This window comes from Eschrichtius robustus, chromosome 3 (genome assembly GCF_028021215.1).
Source record: "Eschrichtius robustus isolate mEscRob2 chromosome 3, mEscRob2.pri, whole genome shotgun sequence".
In the NCBI taxonomy this organism is placed as follows: domain Eukaryota; kingdom Metazoa; phylum Chordata; class Mammalia; order Artiodactyla; family Eschrichtiidae; genus Eschrichtius; species Eschrichtius robustus.
The window spans coordinates 82,306,993-82,319,869 of record NC_090826.1 but is presented as its reverse complement, the minus strand read 5'-3'; the positions used below and the strand labels follow the sequence as shown (position 1 = coordinate 82,319,869).

General features: G+C 34.2%; 1 protein-coding gene across 8 annotated transcripts in view; it reads right to left on the bottom strand.

Annotated features, from left to right (window-relative positions):
* Positions 1–12,877, bottom strand: part of CCDC18 (coiled-coil domain containing 18) — a 115,751-nt gene that overhangs the window by 102,254 nt on the left and 620 nt on the right. For 7 of the 8 annotated variants that reach the window (XM_068540329.1, XM_068540331.1, XM_068540334.1 and 4 more), the window contains exons 2-7: positions 12,290–12,473; positions 10,607–10,743; positions 9,232–9,406; positions 6,844–7,005; positions 2,594–2,700; positions 1,256–1,384 (exon numbers count right to left, since the gene is read on the bottom strand). In XM_068540329.1, the coding sequence (XP_068396430.1) occupies positions 1,256–1,384; positions 2,594–2,700; positions 6,844–7,005; positions 9,232–9,406; positions 10,607–10,740 (707 nt within the window). In that variant the 5' untranslated portion in view covers positions 10,741–10,743; positions 12,290–12,473. Of the gene's footprint in view, positions 1–1,255; positions 1,385–2,593; positions 2,701–6,843; positions 7,006–9,231; positions 9,407–10,606; positions 10,744–11,245; positions 11,531–12,289; positions 12,474–12,877 lie in introns of those variants that run through there. The other variant, XM_068540330.1, reaches the window with a different exon arrangement.

The window sequence follows — 12,877 nt, the reverse complement described above, 5'->3', positions numbered from 1 at the left end:
TTTTATACTTCTATGACTTTGCACATGCTGTCCAGAACGTGTCCATCCCTACTTATTCACCTTATGACAGCGTAGTCAATACCCTACCCTAAAACTCATCTCTTGTATAAGTTCTACAGAGAGAACTAGTCGCTCTTTCTCTGTACTTTTTTTTAGCTACATTGTAAGGCTTGTCTTCATGTATTATTATCTTGTTATTTTAAATTATCATGTATAAAAAGCTCATCTGAGTAAGTAAAGTCTGAATTTCAGAATATTTAATCACACAGTTTACATTTGCAATAGCTACATTTGTTAGTGTTTATTATTTACAAAGCACCTTACATTTCTTTTTTCATTTATTCCTCACATCAAGACAATATCATCTTGACTTAATAGATGAACAAACTGAGGTTCAAGAAGGTTAAATAGTTTCCCCAAGGTAACGAAGTCACTTAGAGGTAAAAGCTGGCTGTTTGACTCCAAAATCTAAACATTTCCACTAAGTAATACTGCCTACTAAATATATATTGTAACCTGAACTATACTAACCAAATACTGCTGAGAAAATGTTCTTCCAAACTCATTTTAATGAAAAAATGACATAGATGGGTTTTGAGCAGTTTTTAGAAGTTTAAATACACACGCAAACAAATATTTATCTATGTATGACAACTTTTCAAAAAACACTTTCTTCATAACATTATTTATATCATAGTATAAATTTTTAAAACATATTTTTGTTGCCAGAGAAGATAAAAATGCAAATTATGATTTTACCCTGTGTAAAAGCTGCTATAATTACATTATTATATTGTAAAATCTTATTAAACTAAAAAATTTTTCATCTTTATTAGTTTAAAAGTTAACATTCAAAGTTAATGGTTATATGGTCAAAGCTAACTAGAAAACTTTATCTTAAGATATGATTTATACAAAATAGATATTTTTGCATTACTTACGTATTCCTAAAGGGAGACCCAACCACACTTTCTCATGAATTTTATTTAATTTCAGAAATAAGTATCATTTCATTGATAATCATTATCGGGCTTTAAGGAATTAATCCCAATTCAAAATGCCAATACCATAAAGTCCACACGTGAAATTTTTAACCAAAAATTTTAAAAAATTAATGGACAGAAAAGAACATTAAATTTTCTACTGCCAAATTTCTGAAATGTTTTCACTTCAAAAACTAAGTAGAATTTTAAACAGATACTATATTCTTTGTTTCTCCCCTAAGAAAACAATTATTTGTTTTAAAAACACATACCTCTTTCCTTGTTTACTTTGTTCAAGTAAGTCTACCTTCAGCTTTATACATTCCTCTTGGGACTTCTGCAAACTCTGTTCCTTTTCAGTCACCATTTTCTGACTCTGCTCTAATTTATCTTCTGCCTCTCTATAAAACAAAGATACTTTTAAAGGCTGTTGAAGAGATTATTTCAGGTAGGCAATAATAGTTCAACATCAGGAATTCTATTAGTTTAAATCACTGAGTTAAGAGAAACATATATTTAACAAGAGAAAGAGAAAAGGCATATTCATCACTTGTGAACTATTAGTTTTCATAGGGAATAAAAGGATACTTCTATCGGATGATAAATATATCTGAAATAAAAGATTATATCCTATTTAATGATCAGATACATTTCAGAAGCTAGATAAGTATGACTGTTATCACCACTATATCCACTGATTTTTCTGACAGTTGCAAAAAGCTAAAATGAAAAAGTAGTAAGTATAAATTTTGGAAAGGAAAAACAAAATTCTTTTTTTTGCTGATAATATCATTAGCTACCTGGAAAATCCCAGGAGAATCAAAATAAAAATTAGAATTAATTAAAGGTATGACAAATAGTCCAATTACAAAATAATTATAGTATTATACAAAAAGCAGTAGCCTTCCTATATACTATCAATGAACAGAACAAGAACAAATTCACAACAACCAAATATATAAAATACCTAGGAATAAACTTAACATATATATTACAAAGAAAATTATGAAATTCTGATGGTCATGAGAGATGACTTTAGTGTGCATCAGAATCATCTGCAGGACTTGTTAAAACACAGATTGCTGGGTCCCACCTCCCAGAGTTTGTGACTCCGTAAGTCTGAGACAGGAACTGAGATCTGCATTTCTTACAAGTTCCCAGATGATGCTCATACTGCTGGTGCCAGAACTACTCTTTTGAGAATCACTAAAATGGAGCAATATGCTATTTAGTATGCATATATTTCTCATTTTATTCATAGCAGAAGAGTAAGATAAATTATAAAGTGCCTGATTCCTTGTATTTTATTTCTTGAACTCCCATTGAAGTACTGAGTACATATTACTATGTAGGGCAACAAACGAACTAGTTCATATTAATGAAAACACATAAATAAGCATCTCAGCTTAGATTTAGTCTTTTTTAGCCCCTATATACTGCATGTATCCTGCAGCCAAGAGGAGTTATGATGGACTGAAAACAGAATCAACAAGTTCTAACTAAGACAGTCTATACACCAATATGGATTTATTGGGGTGGGGGACAAATTTTAACAAGATACGTCAAAAAGTAAAAGTAGAAAATAAATATTTTAAAGCTGTAAGTTTTACCTCAAAACTTTATCTTGGGCTGAAACTTCTGCTTCCAAATTTATAATCTGTTCTTCTAAGATTGGTACATTGGCTGCCTGTTGTTGAGCAGATTCAAGCACAGAAACCTAAAACAAAAAACTTTTAGAGCACTTTCTTCACAAAATAAATTAATCGACTTTGTCCTTAGTTTCTTTTACCATCTGACAGGGGTTCAGTAGAACTCCCCAGTCATTGTTCAATTGTGAAGCTCATCTTATCTATCAATTTATGTGGGCATGTCATTATCACAAGCCAGTCTCAGCATGTAAGTTCCTGCCGTTACCCTCAACTTAACATCCCAAGATAACTGGTTAGTTATTTGGGGAAAAAAAGAGAACCTCTACAGACTAATTTAAAGATAAATTTATCTAAAAAAATAAATTTCACATACATTAGAAAATTAAATTTCAAAGACCAAATCATTTAAAATCACATAAAAATACTTACTGAACCTTGTTATTATTTAAAACCTAATTTTAGAATACATGCTTACTACAGAAAACCTAGAAAATACAGAAAAGCATAGTAGTCCTACAACTTGGAATATGAAGAGTGTAGGATGGTAGAAATCCACAACCTAAATGGTGTCTGGAAAAGAATACCAGTAAGAGAACTAATTATCCCCCAAAAAAGGAAGCATGAGATAATAGTACAGGGCACGGATGAGGTCCAGGATAGAAAACTTGGGATATAGTTCTAACTCTGTTGATAAGTCCCTCCTTTTCCTATTCTCAGAACACCAAGAGTCACACGATGGCCTACCAAGAAGAGATAGAAAGTTATTATCTGGAGAATTGAACAGGAAAGGTTTGAGACTCTTGAGACATTACATGGAATGGTGAGCAGGGATGAGGAAGAGGTAAAAACAAAGAGATTAATAAGGAACAGTCAGCTTCTAGCTTCCTACCCCACCTCATTTGGGGCTACCCCATAGGTAAGAAATCAAAGGATTCTTTGCTGGAGAAACTCAAGAGCTACAAAGAAAAAGACCTCACATATGGATGTTGGATGGGGGAAGGGAGATGTCTCCCTACAAAAGAGCCATCTTCTCAACCATCACCAACAAATGAAGCCCAATGGACAACAAACTTCACCTTTGCACAGAGAGCTTCCAAAGAGCATTTAAGTGCCTTCCCTTAAATACAAATAGCCAAAACACCAATATCTGAAAGCTTCTATCACAAAAGTCAGAGGTCAAAACAAAAGAAAAAAGCAACTGGCAGCAGCCAGGCAAACATATACACACACACAAACACACAGAATCATTAAATCTTCAGAGAGCTATGAGAAGATACTGCATCAGGATGTTATTAAATATAAAACAATCAGAGAACATGAAAAAGCTCCGGAAAATGAAAAATTATGAAAGCCAAAAATAAAAGATTCAATAGGATGACAATGTTGAGGAAATCACAGAAAAAGTATCACGGGAAGACAGAGATGGAAAATACCAGGAAAAAACTTGAAAGATTTAGAGTACCAATCCAGGTTAGGAAAGATAGAAGAAAGAAAACAGAGTGAAGAAAATTATCAAAGATTACATAAGAAAAATTTCAGGGACCAAAGGACATAAGATTTCAGCCTAAAACGGTCTTCATGTACCCAGCACAATAAATAGCAGAGGTCTATTCCTAAAAACATAAATGGAAAAACAAATGAAAAAATATATTACACACTAGGACAAGTAATTCACAATGGCATCAGACGCTTCAGAAACAAACTGGAGGATAGAAGACAAGAAAGCAATGTCCTAAACATTCTGAGGTAAAATAATTTTCAACCCAGAATTCAATCAAGTGTGGGGGAGAACTTAAGACATTTCAGACAGACAAGGAAGCTACTAGAAAACATGCTCCAACTAAAGAAAGAGTAAACCAAGAAAAATGACATGGGATCAAGGAAACAATAGACCCAACCTAGAAGAACATCAAAGAGAAGTCCCAGGAGAGCAGCTGGGCAGCAGGTCTGAAGGGCAATAAGCTCAGAGAGAACAAGATGCCAGTCTCCAGAAGTGTAACTACTGTACAGACACTGCTAAAAGGTAAATTATGAATATGTTGATCGGTACAATGGGGAATTTCAGCAAAAGTTTTCCAATAGTGGCACATATGCAACAACAAAGCTGAGACCGGCCCTGGAAAAGGCAGCCTCCCTAAAAAATATTTTATTAGGCAATTTAGAAAATGCTGAGATGGGAAGTAAAACACAAATATCTGTCTTACTGCCTAGAATAAACACTGGTGTATTTACATGCTCAAAGAAAGGAACAAAATGCTAATAGTTCAGTAATTATTAGCAAAACTCTTTTAACATCTCTTAGACTTTAAATAATTAAGCTTCTATGACTTTAAAAAGAATCTATAGTTGATTAAAAAATTAAAATACAATTAATAAACAGAAAAGGTAAACAGACACATCAAAAGAAATCTAAATGACAAACACACTGAAAAGGTAAACTTCATAAGAAATCAAGAAAAACAAAATATTTTTCCCTCAAAGATATTTAAAAATATAGATATGTTTAAAAAAGAAAAAAGAATACTGAATGTAGACAGAGTGCAATAAATGCCTGAAAAAATTATTTCCCTGTGATTTGACCACTCTGGAAATCTATCCTAGAAATAATCCCAAACACCAAAAAAGTTTTATGTTCACTGCAGCAGTTTTTCTCCTTAGGCTCAATAGTACTTTGTTTTGTTTGAAAAGTACGAAAGAAAAATAAAGACCTCCCATAACTCTACTACTTAAAACAATACATCTGAAAAGTAAATAGTGAAAGTTTCACGATGACCCTCCAATCATTTCCAAAGTTATCAACAATATTGTGGAGCAGTCCTTCTGTCCTTATATTGATATATGTCATATGTATATCTATATAGATACACACACATAGACACGTGCTCATTTTATAAAAAACAAAACAGATTATTGTGTGTGTGCATGTATGTGTATGTGTTTTGCTCTGTAATGTTTTTCTACCACTAAATATTTTAGGTAAGTTTTTGAGTGTTGACTGTGCAGATACTATTCTGAGTGCCTCTACATATATCATTTAAACCTTACAAAGTTCTATAAAAGTCAAACAACTTTGCATTTACCTTAAAAAAAAAAAGCTTAGTAGCAATCCATTATATGGATATATCATAATTTACTTTACCATGTCTCTGTTATTGGACATTTTGGTTTCTTCTAATTTTTTGTATACCAATCATACAGAAAAATATAGGAAACCACTTAAACAGGGAAGTAATTAATTAGATTATGGTATACTCACATAAGGAAACATAATGCTACCATAAAAAATGATTGTTGGGGACTTCCCTGGTGGTCCAGTGGTAAAGAATCTGCCTTCCAACGCAGGGGACACGGGTTCGATCCCTGGCTGGGGAACTAAGATCCCACATGCCGCAGGGCAACTAAGCCCATGCGCCACAACTATTGAGCTCGTGCGCCTCAATGAGAGAGCCCGTGTGCCACAAACTACAGAGCCCATGCACCCTGGAGCCCCGCGTGCCATAACTAGAGAGAAGCCCAAGCGCCACAACTAGACAGAAACCCGAGCAGACTGTGTACCATAACGAAAAGATACCGCATGCCTCAACAAAGATCCCGTGTGCCACAACTAAGACCTGATGCAGCCAAAAAAAAAATAAGGAAAATAAATAAATAAAATAAATAAATATTTAAAAAAAGAAGTCACATTAAAAAAAAAATTATTGGAAAAGCTACATAAATGCATCCAAAACTGCTTAGACTATGTAAGAAGTATAAAACAATTCCAGGAAAAAAAAACTATTCAAACATGTAATATTTAACTACGTAATAAACCAATAAAAGCAGTTTCTAGATGGTGGAAACTGGGTTATCTTTCTCCCTTTTCTTTTTTCTATTTTTGAAGTTTTCAGCAATGAGAATGTATTATTTTAAAAAGGAAGATAAGTAAGCTATATATTTCCTTTGTACACGAAGTAAAACCACACAAATTGATAATCTTAAGATTTTAAGAAGTTCTGACTTATCTAAATGCATAGGCTATACAAGTTCCCCCAAATAATTTTCAGATATTAAATTCACATAAAACTGATTCTATAACATGTTGATACTATATCATAATAAAAATTATTATACATAACACATTAAGGCAATACAAGGAATATTTTTCCAATTATAAATCTTAAGATGATTACAATTATTTTCTGTTGGCATAGTCACCACTTCAAGAAACATACTTTTGCTCTTGACTGTGTCAATTCAAAGTGGACAGATTCTATTTTAGTCATTAAAGAATGATTCTGTGAGACCAAACAAGCATTCTGTTGCCTAAGTTTATTAAGTTTCTCTCGAAGACTTTTGATTTCCTGATCCACAGGGGTAGAAGATGAAAAAGACATCTGAAAAATGAAAAAGAACAATTTATTTTGAATTATTTCATTAAGCATTACATGTAATTAATGGAAATAATGAACAATTATCAATAAAATGACTAAGTAGCTCAGAAAAATGGGTTAAGATACTCAAGTCAGTGTTGGTGAGGATATGAGACAATCAGCACTCTTTCCTCCACTGCTGGTGAACATGTACATAAATAAGTTCAGCCTGAAAAAGAGTGGTACACTTTGGAAAAGTTCTTGGTATTATCCAGTAAAGCTGAACATGCTAAGACTCAACAATATTACTCCTGGGTATAAGTCTGATAGAAACTTTTACACTTTTGCACCTGAACATTAAAGACATAAAAATGATAAGAAATGAAAATGTCCACAAACAAAATGGATAAATTATTATTTAACCGTTTGTATATTTCTATTATACTCTTTTGAATGTATATTTTACAATAAATTATTTTAACTTTCATGGGAGTTGAGGTTTTCAAAACATGATTTAATTTTATTTTTTTGAATAATATATTTATGCAATTCAGTCAGAATTATATATTTTAAAAAAGTACATACAGAAGTATCATTCCCATCTTTAGTAGATAGGTAACCATTTTTACAAGTTTCTTGTTTATAAATTTTTGTATAACATCAATCAGCAAAAAATAGGAAATTCCTTATATAGGAGAGTCATTAATTAAGTTAGGATCTTAAACCTAGTCTTCTAGTGTTTCCATACGCATATACAAGCAATACAAATTACCCACCCCGCCCCCAATAGCTCCTAATACAAAACCAGAAGAGTATGTATGTTGTTCTGCACCTTGCATTTTTCACTTCAACAACATATCCTGGCAATCTCTCCACAATCAATTCAGTGAGAAACTCCTATTCTTTTTTTTTTTTAAACCCCCTTAGCTGCAGTTTCTATTGCATGCTTATTCAACCAACTAGACAAATGAGATACGTCTAGTCTTCTGTTATGACAAACAGTGCCTTGTTTTGTACTTATGCAGGTACTTTTCCAGAAATGGGATTTCCAAGTTAAGGGTAAACGCATTGTGGTTTTGGTAAATGTTACCAAATGCCTGTCCACTGAGGTTGTATCACTTTGCATTTCTACCAGTAATGTATGAGAATGCCTATTTCCCCCTAATATCACCAACAAAATAGTGTCAAATATCTGGATGTTTAATAATCTGGTAGTGAATTTCTCTTATTAGGACTGAGATTGAACATCTTTTTATTTGTTTTAATTTCCTTTTCCATTCATGTCTTTTGCCCATATTTCCCATTGGGTTGATGATTTTTCCTTATTTCTAGGAGCTTTTTACATATCAAAGAGATTAGTCCTTTATCTTTAATAGGTATTACCAATATTTTTCCCCCTCTGATTTGTCATGTAACTTGTGATTCTGCTTAGGGTAAAACACAATGATTTCAATGAAGGCATATATATAATAAAAACAATCAGCAATTTGAATTAGGGTAGAGATCAAATTTCCCAAAATTACATAATCTTCGTAGACATGGAATTTGAATTCATTTTCTAAAATGTAGGCTCAGATAGCTTCATCAAGCAGCTTCCTTACAAAAAGAAAATCTCTCAATTGCTGGCTTTCTGAAGTGGGAAGAGGAAATTTTTATCAAGAAAGAGTATGATGTACATATGCAACCATATGTATATATGCATGCTGCCAATGGGGTAATAAAAAATAGGAGGAAGAGGGTGGAAAAGGAGATAAAAGGGCTGAGTAAGGAAGAGGAGAATACACAGGGAGATAGATAATACGGCCAAATAAAAAAGAGGAAGAGAGAGTGAGTTCAAGACCAGGAAAGATGTCTAACATCGTCCACAAAATTTAGAGATAATGAATGGAGCACCTGATCCAGGCTAAACAGTAAGTACACTTTAACCACTTAATAAGCCATGATTACCTATTACATACATGGTACAGTACTAAAATCAAGGGGGTACAATTTACTTGAGAAAACAAGATATTTAATTGCAAAAAGGTAATAAATATAGAAGTTTTAAAATAGAGTAATACACCAAAATAACTACTCTCTTGTTAGGACAGAACAAGAACCATTATATTTAAATTCAAAGAGTCTGGAGTACTAAAAACTATGGAAAACATGAATAAGGTATTTGAAGAAAAAACTCAAAGAAAAAGTATTTTAAGTAGACAAGTCTAAAACTAAAACTACTTTTAAGTAGGCAGGTCTAAAAATAATAACCTTATCTCTTGGCTTTTTTTGAAAATCAGTACCACTATCGGGCATTTTACAAACTTTTTTATAAGGTGAGTAATTCAAAAGTCCAAGCTGGCTAGGCTGAGAAAGATCTTCCAGAACGAGCCTTTCAGACCTTGAGAGACTAGAGGCATAATGAGAATTTTCACTTGGACTAACACTAGAAAAAAAAAGAAAAAATACATTTTAGTTCTTAGGTATTTTAAGTATTCACTCTAAATTTCTATACATTAAATAAGAAAACAGAAAGAAAAGCACCTGAAACGTTGCTGAAAATCAGATTCCAGAAATGAACTTAAGGCACTTCAACTACATTTTTAAATAAACTATAATTAATTTTAAACTAGCAATCTATGTTTCTGGAGCCTCAATGCTAGGATTACTTAAGATTCAAAAAACAGTCATAGGGCTTCCCTGGTGGCGCAGTGGTTGAGAGTCTGCCTGCCAATGCAGGGGACACGGGTTCGAGCCCTGGTCCAGGAAGATCCCACATGCTGTGGAGAGACTAGACCCGTGAGCCATAATTACTGAGCCTGCGCGTCTGGAGCCTGTGCTCTGCAACAAGAGAGGCCGCGACAGTGAGAGGCCCGCGCACCGCGATGAAGAGTGGCCCCCGCTTGCCGCAACTAGAGAAAGTCCGCGCACAGAAACGAAGACCCAACACAGCCAAAAATAAATAAATAAATAAATGGATCAGCACGTTTAAAAAAAAAAAAAAAAAAAGTCATAATAATAAAAGATTAATTAAGCCTACACATATATTTTATACTCTGAGTCCTAATATATTTTTAAAATTTTATTTATTTATTTATTTTTATTTTTGGCTGTGTTGGGTCTTCGTTGCTGTGCACGGGCTTTCTCTAGTTGTGGTGAGCAGGGGCTACTCTTCGTTGCGGTGCGTGGGCTTCTCATTGCAGTGGCTTCTCTTGTTGCGGAGCACAGGCTCTAGGCGTGCGGGCTTCAGTAGTTGTGGCACACGGGCTCAGTAGTTGTGGCTCGTTGGCTCTAGAGCGCAGGCTCAACATTTGTGGCGCATGGGCTTAGTTACTCCATGGCATGTGGGATCTTCCCGGACCAGGGCCCAAACCCGTGTCTCCTGCATTGGCAGGCGAAGTCTTAACCACTGTGCCACCAGGGACTGAGTCCTAATATATTAAAAGTCTTAATATGTAAATGCTTCTCTAATAGTTCTTTTTCCTAAACTGAAAGTTATATTCAAATTATTTTTTAAAAAGTTATAGAACATTATTCTCTATTCTGGACACATCAGAAACACATCGTATAATAATGATATTCACACATTTTACATTCATAAATTAAAGTCTTACTCAGAATTGTACACATAATTTTACTCACTCACCTAGATAACTCTTCCCCTAAACTCTGCAAACTCCATTCTGTTATCTTCAGTTCATGTCTTAAGGAAGCAACATTTGCCAGCAAACTTTCTTCTTCATTGTCTTTATTATAGTAGTCTGAGGAACTAGATTCCATTTCCTAAAAAAAGAAATGAATTTCTTATACCTTGCCTGAAAGAATCTGTGGTGTCAGTCAAAATACTCTCACACTAATAAAATTTAACTCATTATTTTTCTATTTCAAATGTTGTGAAATCTTTCATGGTTAATTTAAAACAAAGCAAAACGAAACAAAACACCCAGCAACAATGGATTTCTCAGCGTGTTAAGCTATAATGGAAAGTTCAACAGAATTTCAGTGAATCAATTTTTCATTATAGCCAGGGACTAGTTATTAAAGTTCCCCTTTTCTAAGCATCTTTAATCTTCTAACAATTGTGTAAACTAAGTGTTTTTATTCCATGTTAAAGATGAAGAAACTAAGAATGAGACAAATAACTTGCTCAGGGTCACACAAACTGTAAATGGTGGAACAAATATTTGAACCTAGGTCATCAGGATCCAAAGATCTTTTAATTATGTCACACTGTAGTTTTCTTATTTATTATAGACTAATTTCAATATGAAGTGTTCAAACTTACATACTCATGTTACAGCTGTGAACATCTGACAAAACTGGTATCATTACAGTCATTCAAATTTTTTTTTTTCTGGCTGTGTTGGGTCTTTGTTGCTGCATGGGCTTTCTCTAGTTGCGGCGAGCGGGGGCTACTCTTCATTGCGGTGCGCGGGCTTCTCATTGCAGTGGCTTCTCTTGTTGCGGAGCATGGGCTCTAGGCTCACGGGCTTTAGTAGTTGTGGCACATGGGCTCAGTAGTTGTGGCTCACGGGCTCAGTAGTTGTGGCGCGCAGGCTCAGTAGCTGTGGCACACGGGCTTAGCTGCTCCGTGGCATGTGGGATCTTCCCGGACCAGGGCTCGAACCTGTGTCCCCTGCATTGGCAGGCGGATTCTTAACCACTGTGCCACCAGGGAAGGCCTCATATTTTCTTAAAGGTAATTTATTACCACAGAAAGCTTATCCCCTTCTCCCATTCGCCATGGTTATAAAATTTAAAACCACACACTCACATTCAAATCACAACCACAGAGATCAAAATGACATTTAGCAGGTTAACTCACAGAAATATATGAAGAAAAGCTTTTGTTTCTTCAACTGATGGGTATCTCAAGGGTTGTGAAATTCTCTACTAAGTAGCTTTGCACATAAAAAATCATGATAAAGTACCGCATTTTACTGTTAATTAATATACATAATTATCATGAATTATTATTAACAATACAATTAAGATGAAGGCTTTATAATCTCTACTACTCCTATACATCTTCTTGCATAATCTTAAAATTACATTCTTCTTTCAGATCCTATTTACCTTTGTCATTGTAGCATCTCTTTCATCACCCTTCTAGAATTCTGACCACATCTCAAGCTCCAAAAGGTTAGGAGTCTTGTGTATTATATTCAGGACTCTAAGGCACTTAGTGAAACTCAATATTTTCAGTGAATAAATGATGATTACTAAACTGCCCTTCCTTCCCCTCATCTAGCTAAAATAATATGACAAATTCATTCCACACTCAAAATTTCTCAGATGTAGGGAGGAAGATTAAAAAGAAAACTCTCACCTTATTGGAAGAAACTGGCAGGAAATTAAATGAGATGCTATGGAATCTTAGTAGAGAAAATGTTTCTATCCTCTTTCCTCTTTTGTTTCCACAAATTTGCTTCTGCTTAAATGAGAAGACTCTCCCAAACACAAGTCAAAGGTTCAGGTCCCCATTCTGCTTTCTTTTCAACATCTCTAGTTCCCTATAGGATGGTGAAAGAAAAAAGGGTTACGAAAATTTAGGCAAATTCTAAAAAGCCATTCGACATTGTTTCAACTAAATCAGGTTTATGTCCAACATCTTCTGCATATTTTCATGTAAGAATTCTCTAACCCTTCTGAGGTATCAATGAAAACGTTTGCAATGCAAACATATTTTTATTTTCCTAGTAGGCCATTTATTATCTTTAAATAAAGATTCCTGGGACTTCCCCGGCAGTCCAGTGATTAAGACTCTGCGCTTCCACTGCAGGGGGCGCAGGTTGGATACCTGTCAGCGATACCCGCCTGCCGTGCGGGGCGGCCATTTCTTTTTTAAAAATAAATACATTAATTAAATAAATAAAGATTCCTCCTCCCTTCAACTGACAGTAGTTATGAAGTTTAG